Genomic DNA, 12,500 nt, shown 5'->3' with positions numbered 1-12,500 from the left:
TGATTGACACATGAAAAGGAATGTGAGAACAACTGGCATTTCCTGTATATTGTTTTCGAGATTGTTACATTATAGGATAATGCGTAGCATCCGTTACATGTTCATTGGTGACACGTTCTATCGGCGCTAGAGCGGAGCTTGTAACGCGAATTATTTACATTTTTATATAGCGCCAGGGATCTTCCCCTTATCATAGTGTCTGATTACTTGGGGTTGCGTATATGCCTAATAGATCCGCGCTCCGACGTTAGTTCGTTCGGCAACTTTTTGAGCCGGTGTGACCCACTGTTATGTCCGTTAAATAATGTAGGACTAGGGCATAAGCTAGAATCGTGATTCGCTTATTAATCACACCCTGCTCACACTTTAGACGACACTGCCATGTTTGGGTAAATCCCATCGATTTGTGATGCATGATTAATACCCCTAGGGCATTGCATGAGCGCCCATCACAGACTCGCAGCTAGAGTGGGTTATTTTCAAATTTTCCCAGCTCGTTTGGCTTCATGAAGTATGGCATTCTTGGGGTATAGACCCCCCCCCCCCGTCAATGAAGTCTGCATGTGCAGTTGACAATACCTCGGCAGATTGTTCCCCATGAAGATTCACTTGCGAATGTGTTTCACGTCACCATTCATAGTGCGTCATTCTGTTGCATATCATTAAATGTTAAATTCAATGTAGTACTTAAAATAATTTTGTATTGCTTCTATAGCTAGTTTATTGCATTTGTGTAAAATGAACGTTAATTTCCGGTCTGTGTGAGGTCACTTTCACTCTCATTAATTGTCACACACACAAACTCACACGGTCACGCATCTCTTTATTTTGTCAGTCGTGATGTGTGACTTGTAAATGAATTATTATTTACATACATTACATGCGTTACGACAATTGGTTCAAGTAAATCCTTGCAGATTGCCGTTGTCATTTCCCTTATTTACCCTCCTGTCTATCAGAGACGGTTGGCAGTTCAAGCTAGGTCCATGCGGATCGCTGTTATCGTCTCTCTCTCTCCTGTTATCTTCTTAATCTTATGAAAGTAAAACACAAAATGAAAAAAAAAAGAAGACGAAAATAACGAAAATTCAACCTTAAAAACTGCAAATTCTATAAATAATCGGCTAGTGGCGCTTAACATCCCCTCTTCTCTGTTGTCTCTTCTTTTCTCTTACTATCTTAACCCTTGTGTGTATAATCTTATTCACGATATCTGTCATGGTACCGATGCTGTAGAAACGGTCACCTTCGGGCGCTGTGAAAAACGTCACCGGAAGTTCGCCAGAAGCCTGGAGACCAGGATAATCGTCAGAGCAGAGCAAGCCGCCCCAGGAAGTGGAAGGGCCTCGCCTGCCAGTACGCCCGTAGATCCAGTGAAGAACCAGGAACTCGCCAGAGCAGGTACCAGTCGACCCATAATGCTGTGAACTTGGATGCCGCAGATCCACTCAACCTCCAGGAGCTCGTCATCCGAAGAGGACGCTTCCTGCCGGACGCCCGTGATCCTGACGAGGACAACAAGGACGTCGGTACGAGCAAGCAGTGAGAAGGACCTGGATGAGATCTGCGGGAACGTGCATTGGGCGAGTAAGCCACCGAGTTAGGCCTGGTCGAGGACTACGAGGACGAGTCCGAAGTCAAGGAGGACCTGTGCGAGACCTTCGAGGACGTGTGGATGTCGAAGACGGACCAAGATGAAGATGACGACAGGGATGAGCAGCCACGAAGATGCACCAGGGACAGCACACGCAAGAACGAAGTGTTTACAAGTCAAGAACCAGCCAGGTTGGGTCACCCTTGAGGCAAATATCAGCCGCCTCGAGGGCGAGGCGTTAGTAGGTGGTCGAGCAATAAAGTATATATAAATGGCTCCCACGTAGCTGGCTCCCACGTAGCTGGCTCCCACGTGGTTCGGCCATACTAGCCCAAGCCAGCCGGCGGTCGTGGCGTACCCACGCCACTCACCAGTACTTAAGGCCCAGGATGACCCAGGTCAGTGAGAGTGCCTGCCGAAAACTAAGCCTTACCAAGACTTGTATCCGTGTGAATTATCTGTGTTGCTTACGCTTCTCAATAAAAGAGGTTAAGCCAACCGTCCCCTTACACTACTCCTGCTAAACCATATGTTTAAGGCGTCTTATCAGCCTTCTCCCTCTCCCTCTCTCTCTCCCTCTCCCTCTCCCTCTCCCCCTCTCTCTCTCTCTCTCTCCCTCGCCTTCCCTCTCTCTACTTCTCCCTCCCTCTCTCTACTTCTCCATCCCTCTCTCTACTTCTCCATCCCTCTCTCTCCCTCTCTCTCTCCCTCCATCTCCCTCTCTCTCTCCCTCCATCTCCCTCTCTCTCTCCCTCTCCATCTCCATCTCCCACTTCCTCTCTCTCTCTCTCTCTCTCTCTCTCTCTCTCTCTCTCTCTCTCTCTCTCTCTCTCTCTCTCTCTCTCTCTCTCTCTCTCCCTCCCTTCTCTCCCTCCCTCTCCCTCCCTCTCCCCCCTCTCTATCCCTCCCTCTCTCTCTCTCTCTCTCTCTCTCTCTCTCTCTCTCTCTCTCTCTCTCTCTCTCTCTCTCTCTCTCTCTCTCTCTCTCTCTCTATTTCAGGCATGAAAGGTATTTGTGAGTAATTCTATCGTAAATATTAATCATAAAAGAAGACATATATCCTACTGTTCAGGTAGCAAATTTACTGGATTAAGGCAACAAAATAAAAATCGATATTTTCCATAGAACTCAACATTCAAAAAACAAAATACTGGCACTTACATGGCCCTAGTTGTTCGAAAACTATCTTCATTCTGAAAAAAAGATACATTATCATGAAACAGAAAATTGCCTTCATGTTCTTACGTTGGCGCTCATTAACACAATCCGCTATTGATGATATTCAAGGAAACAGTTAGATCAAGTTGCATACCACACATCCACTTTAACCGTCGCCTTTTCTCACTAAACACTGACCGTTCTTCTTAATCCCTATTAGTGTGGCTCGTGCGAGTACAGTAGGACCCTTCATGTTTTTTTTCTATTTACAACTCAGCAGATTCTGTTAATGTCATGCCTCTCTTCTCCCCAACACGCTTTCCTTTTTTTCAGTAAGATATCTGCTACTTTAAGTTTGAACAGTAGAAGAGATAATTTATTCTTAGTAGAACCAGATGTAATATAGTGGTGGAGGACGTGTCCCCACCTGAATGGTACTGCTTTGATTCTTGGGTGTTTTGAGTTAAAGTTGTCAATGCTTCTACAGTTTATTAGCACGGGAGTATGGTAGCAGGAGTACAGGCAAGGCAGAGGCGCCAAGGGGGGGAGTGTGTGTGTGTGTGTGTGTGTGTGTGTGTGTGTGTGTGTGTGTGTGTGTGTGTGTGTGTGTGTGTTTGTGTTTGTGTTTGTTTTTGTGTTTGTGTGTGTGTGTGTGTGTGTGTGTGTGTGCGCGTTCATATCTGTTTCTAGCATCATCATTGTGCAAAATCATGATTCTGCATATGCGCATGAGCGTGCACATATGTACATACATTTTGATAGGCAGCAAGTGATCCTTCGAATAAAACTCCACAAATACAAAATTATTACCATTTCATGATGATAATTACAACTATAGTAATATAAATAATAAGTATAAGGATGATATATATATATATATTTTTTTTTTTAAACATTTCTTCGCTGTATGGTTTTCGTGTATCTTGGTTATATCATTTAATTAATACATAAAATTTTCAGATTTATGTTATGATTATGACGTAGGTGTGGAAAAAAAGTTAGAATAATCGTCTAGTATCTCTTTGCTCTTTTGATCCGCAAAATTTAACATGATTTTACAATCTGTAGAAGCCAATTGTTGCTAGTCGGATATTTAAATGTTTTCCCATATACAATTGCCATTATGAAGTAAATTCAATCTAAAAAGTGTATTTTTATTAAGAATGTGTAATTTTCATACAGCCTAGAAATAAAGGTTATTACGAAAATAATATAAAATTATATTCACGATCAAGGTCACCACCAGGCTAGCTGCAAGGCCAAGCCCAAATGTGGTGTCTGTAGAAAGGCACACAACATCGAAGTGTGCCTTAAGCAAGTAGAACAGTGAAGGGAAGTGGAAGTACAGGGAAACACACGAATATGCCGAAGGCCTTTTCACATTTACTGCTTCATCAGGGCATATAGAACAAGAGATACATAGAAGTATATATATGTACTTAGCGGTCAGGTCGCATCGGTGATCAGATAAGCGACGACCTTGGATAGTTTGTGGCTCCTCGTTGCGGTGTTGAAGTTGTTAGTAGAGTATATGTATGCCGCTTCTACCATCTTCCTTTGTCGTAGGGGCAGGCCCTGTTTTTTGATGGAGGCCTGGGACCACTTAGGGAGATGACTGTCGGTGTCGAAGTGAATAACGAAGGCGATCCTCGTGGCATGTCGTCGGAGGGCGCTGCGGTGTTGGTCGATTCGTTGTTCGTGGAAGCCTCGTCCTGTCTCACCTATGTAAACTTTATCGCAGCCGCCGCAAGGTATGCTGTACACCTGGCTGAGAGGTCTGTGGTCTGACCTCTTTTCCCTTACGATGTCCCCGATCTTCCTACCAGACGTGGTGGCTATCTTCATTGTATGGGCCAACAGGGTCTCCAGGTGTTGCGTCAGCTGCGAGTGTGGGATGATGATCCTGTGTGTTTTGTTCTGTGTGGCGTCCCCTCTTGACCTGGACATGATTTTTCTGCCTTGCGTCGGAGGTGGGCGAGCAAGGCGTGAGGGTAACGGAGGCATTGGAAGGTATTGTTGACGTGTTGCATTTCCTCCTCCAGGTACTCCAGGCTGCAGATTCTGATTGCTCGGAGGAAGAAGCCAATAACCATGCCTTCTTTGGTTCAATTGCTGTGGGCGGAGAAATAGCGTATAAAATCATCTTTATTAGTTGGTTTTCTGTACACATAGAATACTGGTCCTTCAGGTCTCCTATGGATTACGGTGTCGAGGAAAGGTAGCTGTTCGTTTTTCTCCTCTTCTGTGGTGAATTGCATGGATGGGTGCACTGTGTTTTGTCTGTGGAGGAGGTCTTGAAGGTTCGTCCTGGTCGGTACTACAGCGAGGATGTCGTCTACATAACGAAGCCAAACTACATTCTTCCCCACGATGTTCCGGTAGTGGTCAGCCTCGAGGGTTTCCATGAACAACTGGGTGAGGACTGCTCACGTCCTCGGAATTCGAATGGGCCAAACTCCACGCAGAGGCGGATGAGTGCGACGAAATCATCCCTCGGCAGCGGTAGTTCATCCTCGTCAATTCCTGTCAGCGTTCTTTTTCCAGCTTCGATGGCCCCGTCTGTCAATACGTTCGTAAAGAGACTTGACATCGAAGCTAACAAGCTTTTTGCATCTCATCCCGACGTTTTGCAGTTTTGTCATCATATCGGCGGTGTTTGATAGATGACAACCGCTGATGGAGTTTAAGGAGCTCGAGAGAGGTGCTGCGAGCTTTTTGGCTAGCCGGTGTGGGTCACTCCCGGTCCCATTGCTGATGGGTCTCATGGGCTTTCCTTCTTTGTGGGTTTTGATGTTCCCACGGATCGTTGGCGTGCGTGGTGTCTCCTCGAGCAGATGCAGCAAAGCTTTCCCCTTCTCCGAACATCTGAGGATCTTCCTTGCTGCTTTTTTGAACTCTAGGGACCTCGCCTCCACGTTTCCTGTCCTGGCTTTTCTGTGAGTAGAGATATCCGAAAGCAGCACCTCCATTTTGGTTACATAGTGCTATCAACCATAACTACACCGCATAGCACTGACTATGTAACCAAAATGGAAGTACTGCTCTCGGATGTCTCTACTTACAGAAAGGAAGGAAGCTAGACTGAGCGAAACCACCCCCACCCCCGCCCCACTACCCCTCCCTACTCCAACCCTGACCAAGCCCTCACAGGTGGAGCCAAAACAGGCTGTATCTGTGCAGACTGAGCTTGCCCAGGTAAAGTCAGCAAAGGCCAAAGACTAACAGACAAAGCCTGAAAAGAGAAAAGCTCAGCCAACAAAATTCAGAGCTACCAAAGGCTCTCCATCTCCCAGTGGATCCATGGATAGCCTGACAAACAGACCAAAAACAGATGAAGATCCCTCAATCTGCAAGGACTTCACAATTGAATTGTCAGACTCTGAATCCGAATACAAAGATGTCTCAGATATAACTAACACCAAGTACACTTCCCAGGGTATCATGTCTTCATGCTGACAAGCACAGCTGGCACCAGAGGCTTGATCACCGTGGTCATAGCAACAGTCCCCTGGTTCACTATAGTCGATGCACCTCATTGTGAAGTCAATGTTGAATTTCTTACTGTTGAGATTCACCTGACAGGGGGGGCCCTGAAGCTGTGCAATGTGTACAGCAGGCCAGGTTGTAGGAGCTTAGACATCAGCCAGATCTGTGCTACTGAAGCACTAGACCGAGTGATCATAGGGGGAGACTAAAATACACACCACCCCATCCTGGCTCCCTGCGGGGGACCAGATGTGTGCTCGGGACATTCCCCGAGATCGCTCTTCTCAATACCCAAGAGCCAACGCATGTTAGAGGTGTCCTAGATCTCACCTTGGCCACTACGCCTCAGGTAGAGAGAATAAGATGGTGTGTCGATGAGACTGTCACAAGTGACCACTATGGCACTGTTACTACACTCATGGATGCTGGCTCAGTATCAATGCCACAGCTAAATCCTAGATGGAAAATAGGCAAGGCCAACTGGCAAGCCTTTCAGAATGCCTTGGCCCACTGTCTTAGATAAAATGAACAGAGCGAAAATGCAGAAGTGCTTAAAGCCAGACTTAAATCAAGTATAAATCAAGCAGCCTCACAGATCATACTTAAAACTCGGTCTTGGTCCAGGAGTTACAAAGATACCTGGTACTCTAATGATGAGATTAAGTAGGTCAACCACAGGGGGAACAAGTGCAGAAAACAATTCCAAAGGTAAAGAACCCTTGACAATTTAGCCCTCCTAAGGTAAGTTGTCAGAGATCCCAAGGAAACTGCCAAAAGAGTTAGGCAAGAAAAGTGGCTGGAATGGTGTGAGTCCATGGACCTCTGAACGACCCTTACAGAGCTGTGGTAATTGGTCAGGCGAGCTACCAGCTGCTCAGCCCCGAGGTGCACACACCACGACCCTCAATCAGAGGTACACAGACTGGTGCACATGTTCTCTGCGATAACAAGCAGTAACAGTTTGCTAGCCAGACTGAGGGCAAACCAAGAACGCCTACAACCAAGTAGACTTGATCATATCTGAGAAAGAGCAGCCGAACCCAATAACTCAGATGTTGTCTTTTCTCTGAGGGAATTAAGAAAAACCTATAAAAACAGCCCCAAGTTCTGATGGGATATCGTACCCCACCATTTCCCATCTAGGGCTGGCAGGTGAGCTTGCATTCCTGCAACTCATCAACAAGTCCTGGGAAACTTCCACTCTACCCCAGAGTTGGAAGAGGGCTACCATAGTTCCTACCCTAAAACCAAAGGAGCCAGGGAAGTACCACCCCATCTCTCTCCTCAGCTGTCTGGGCAAGACAGCCAAGAGGATGGTACTAGACCGACTCTAATGGAAAATAAGATCCCCAAATCGAAATAATAATTCTAGAAAACTTTATTTAGTCGGATATTTTGAATCAAAGGAGGTTATAGTAAAAAAAATCTTAGAAATATGATATTGCAATAAATGCCTATCTTTTCCATTGACATAAACTAAGGGATCCCAATAATAGTGTCTTTCATGCTGCAATACTCGGTCATGAAGATAAGCAGCCATCAAAACGTTGTTTGTCGGTTGTCAACTCAATTTCCATTTAATTTTTTAGTATGAAAAACAAAGAAAATACTAGACAATTAAAATTCCCCGGTATTAAAATTAGACAGGCATGTTATAGTCAAATAAGGGTTTTTGTCGACTAAGTGATCGGGAAATAAACTGTACTATATCCGGTTTTAAACCGGTATGAGAGCCCCGGGGAAATTGTAATTTATCAAGTACTTTACAATGTGTGCCATCATAACATGGCGGCTAATTTTGTTTCGAGTATGGCCTTCGGAGGCCTTATGACATTGAAACGGCTCCGATGTGAAATACAACACTGTAAACTGTTTTGAATATCTGGCCCCAGGTACAGACAATGGTGGGTCACCCCTTGAGGCAAATCAAATGGCGCTTTGAGGGCGAGGCCTGAGTAGGTGGCTGAGCAAACTGGCGTGCATTTGTGTAAGCCATTAGCTTTAAAATGGCGCCTGCAAACCAGAAGCTAAATTAGGCTCCACGTTGGATTCTAAAACCAGTGGACCGTCGGGAACCAAGATGTCAATTATGCTTGACCCAATCTAACCCGTCAATTCGCCTCCAGAGGTCAAACTGTCAAGAACACTACCAGCGCCTGACCCCCTGACACAGGTCATCGTATCGTATGTTCATGTACATGAGATGTATTCTTTCAACAATAAAGAATCAAGCCGATAGTAATCACTGCCTTACCACTCCCACGTAGGAGGCACTTATAGCCTTTTACACTCTCTCTCATTCGCCATCTACCTAGAGTATCTATCTTTTTTTTTCTCTTTATTTCTCTCTCTCTCTTGTTTTTCCTTCTATCTTTCTTTCTTTCACTCTATCTCTAGCTCCATCTATATATCTATCTCTTCTTTCATTCACTCTCTCTCTCTATGTATGTCTATCTATCTTTCCCTTTATCTCTCTCTCTCTCTCTATCACTCACTCTCTCCCTCATATATTAATTTATTGAAAAAAATCTGCCGCGTCAACATCTAAGGTCATTTGCGGCATATTCAAAATATAGTGATAGTATGAGGCTTGGGAAAAGTCCTCAGGTAAAGAAGTGCTATATGGCACCAAAAGTGTTACAGGTTGAACAGTACTAGAGGGTAGTATGGTGATGCAAAGGGTGGAGAGGTGGAATTGATGGGGTACAGTATCAGATAAAGGTTGTTAGAGGGAGTTATGGGAGTAGTAAGCATTAAGATGCAGTATTGTAGCGAAAACGGCAAAAATGACTTAACAACGATTAGGGGACAGAACAAGGGTATGAAAGAAAGGAGGAGAAGAAAAGACGATGCCAAATTAGTTGAGCCGAGGGCTGAGGACCAAGGTAGGGGTGATCCCTTACACTGATCCCAGTCCTCGTCTCTGAAGCCCCCACCCCCACCTCAACGACAATAACGTGCAAGGGATTGGGGAGACTCACTCATTGTCTCTCTCATTCGCTTTCTCTTTTTTTTTTTTCTCTCTCTCATTCGCTATCTCCGTCTTTCTCTCTCTCTATCTATCTATCTATCTATCTATCTATCTATCTATCTATCTCTCTCTCTCCCTCTCTATCTCTCTCTCTCCCTCTCTATCTCTCTCTCCCTCTCTATCTCTCTCTCCCTTTATCTCTCTCACTCTCTCCCTCTATCTCTCTCTCTCTCTCCCTCTATCTCTCTCTCTCCCTCCCTCTTTCTCTCTCTCTCTCTCCCTCTATCTCTCTCTCTCCCTCCCTCTCCCTCCCTCTCTCTCCCTCCCTCTCCCTCTCTCTCTCTCTCCCTCCTTCTTATATATATATATATATATATATATATATATATATATTCCGTGTACATAAGCACGATTTGTGTAATTCATCAGACATAGACCACGTTGCTGTCTGCCACGTGGCGCGGAGTCCAGAAGAGAACCATCGACTCAGCGAGGACTCAGCACCTGCCGGGCTCGGGTCATATCATCAGCCTACCGCCCCTCCCCCCCACACACACACACAGGGCTGATCGGCGCCCACGACCCCCGCACTCAGCGCTTACCCTAAGACTAGTCTCGTGTGTTTCCATCACTGTGTTGTACTCTTCTGTAATAAAGAGTCAAGCTATTATAGAACTATGCCTACTCCAGCAAACCAATGCTTTAAGGTTCTATAGCCTTTTACCCTCTCTCTCTCTCTCTCTCTCTCTCTATATATATATATATATATATATATATATATATATATATGAATATATACATTTATATATGTTTATATAAACGATAAAAAGTAGAACCAGGGCTGTGCTGAACATCTTTATTATTACGTAACGTTTCGAAGAGTTATATCTCCTTCATCAGACTAGAAATAATGGACATAAAATATTATTAGATAAAAAAGAAACTGACAAAAAAGTTCTTAAAATAATCAGTAATAAACGGGTAACATACTGTAACAAAAAGAAAAGGACAGAAACATTGTGGAAAAAATAGGACATGTACACGAGGGCGAGACATCCCCTAAACAAGTGGGAACTGCTTGAAAAAATCAACAACAGAAATGATTACGAAAATATAGGGCCACCCAACGCTCAAGACCTACAATGCGTTAACAAGAACATCTTCAGAACCAGGAAACTAGAACTGGATCTCAAATTCCTTGATTATTGTAAATTGTATGGTATTATCCTCAATTTCCTCAGATTCAAACTATATGATAAGTCTTTCCTTTCAAGAAACATCTATGAATCATGGCTTTTCAAACGAATTGACTGTGAAATTAAAAGACAAAGCAGAAAACTTGCAAAACTACCAATAACCATGCCCCTTGACTTAAAATCAAAAGTCAGTGAAATTAAAAGACAAAGCAGAAAACTTGCAAAACTACCAATAACCATGCCCTTGACTTAAAATCAAAAGTCAGTGTCTTTGACTTTAAATGCCATTCTACATTAATAAATCTGAATGTAGAGAGAAGACTGGCTTGTTGAAGAAATCCATCTGAGGAAGTTTAAATGAAACTTGGGCGTTCGCTTAAACAATAAGGTCGATGCAAACAGAGTCATTTTTGACTTCTCAGACAGAATTCTAACTGATGATGAAAAGAATGCCTTATCACTTGGTTTGGATATTGTTCTACGACCCCGAAAATTACGTTATGTCACTTTCTTCATTTTGAGAGAATCTGTCATATGCTTAAAAACTGTAATATTTACCAAGGTACAGTAAACACAGTTTTCAACAAAATATCTGCATTTGCTAACATTATGTATGTGCAGCATTGCAGATAATCTATACACAGCCCATACCCTACAGAATAATATACCAAGGTTCTTCAAAATTTAAATGATGAAAACATTGTGATAACTAGACCAAACAAAGGGAAAGGCATTGTAATCTTAAACAAAACTGATTACTATAAGAAAATATCTAGCATTCTTTCAGACTCATCTAAATTTAAACTTCTAAATGTCGACCTGGCCAGCCACCTCTTCAAATTTGAAGATAAATAGAATCTTACCTCTAAAAGAAACCATCAACAAAGCCACATTCCATTTTTCCCTCTGATTCTAGACCCGGCCTCCCCAAAGTTCATAAGACAGGTACACCCCTTCGACCTAGCATATCCTCAATTAATACATTTAAGAATAATCTTGCTAAATTCCTAGTCCAAATCATCCAACCCCTAATCACAAATGAGTACACCACTGCCAACACTTTGGATTTCGTGAATGAAATTAAACAAATTGGCATTGGAAATTCAACAATAATGGCCAGTTCTGACGTAGAATCATTGTTCACTAACGTTCCTCTATCAGAAACCAAAGATAATCTCGGACACCATACCAAATGAGTTCTTGTCACATTTTGATCAGAAAAGTTTTATTCCTTTTTAAATGTTGCCACAAGAGATTCTATTTTTACTTTTGATAACCAATTATATACTCAAATAGACGGTGTGGTTATGGGTTCACCTCTTGGCCCAACACTTTTTTATGCTATCATAAATATAATTGGTTGAAAAATTGCCCTGATCATTTCCAACCAATATTCTACAAAAAATATATATAGATGACATTTCTTTTGTTCAAACAGCAATCACATATTGGACAAAGTGAACAACATCCAAACATTAAGTTGACGTGTGAAACAGAAAAGAAAAACAAACTTCCCTTTCTTAACACACTGGTAGCCAAAGAAAACAGACGCCTTTCTACTATGGGTTTACAGAAAACCTACTTTCACTGGTTTAGGAATGAACTATTTAAGTTTCTCACCCATGAAATATAAAATTAACAGCATCACCACTCTAATCAACAGAGCATTTAACATATGCTCCTCCTGGATCCAATTTGATAATGAATCTAAGTTCTTAAACTATTGCCCATCCACAAAAATCCATACTGCTCCCAAAGAAAATAAGTACATAAAACTACCGTAATTCGGATATATAAGCTTCACTATTCGTAAACAATTACGTGAGATACTCAAACATTCGTTCCCACAAATCATTTTCAACATTGTTCTTGTTAACTCTTATAATATTAATTCTTTCTTTAAGAAGATAATGCCTCTGCATTCAGAATTATGTTCAAATATTATATATACTTTTAACTGTCCTAGATGTAATGCTAGGTATATTGGATCATCTACACGATGGTTCAAACATAGAATACTTGAACATATGGGTAAATCTATAAGAACTAGCCTACCTCTGAGCAGACCTTCTTTCTCTGCTGTCAGTTTCTCAGC

The 12,500-nt window shown here is 42.9% G+C and overlaps 1 protein-coding gene across 1 annotated transcript in view; it reads right to left on the bottom strand.

The window, feature by feature from the left end:
• LOC125036184 (serine/arginine repetitive matrix protein 2-like) overlaps positions 1–12,500 on the bottom strand; it is a gene marked incomplete in the record, with an annotated part of 206,324 nt that overhangs the window by 179,034 nt on the left and 14,790 nt on the right. Inside the window, 1 exon segment of the mRNA XM_047628626.1 lies at positions 2,756–2,787. Within this exon segment, the coding sequence (XP_047484582.1) occupies positions 2,756–2,787 (32 nt within the window).

Source organism: Penaeus chinensis, chromosome 20 (genome assembly GCF_019202785.1).
Source record: "Penaeus chinensis breed Huanghai No. 1 chromosome 20, ASM1920278v2, whole genome shotgun sequence".
Lineage (NCBI taxonomy): Eukaryota > Metazoa > Arthropoda > Malacostraca > Decapoda > Penaeidae > Penaeus > Penaeus chinensis.
The sequence above is the reverse complement of the archived record's forward strand: the minus strand, read 5'-3'. Positions and strand labels throughout refer to the sequence as shown.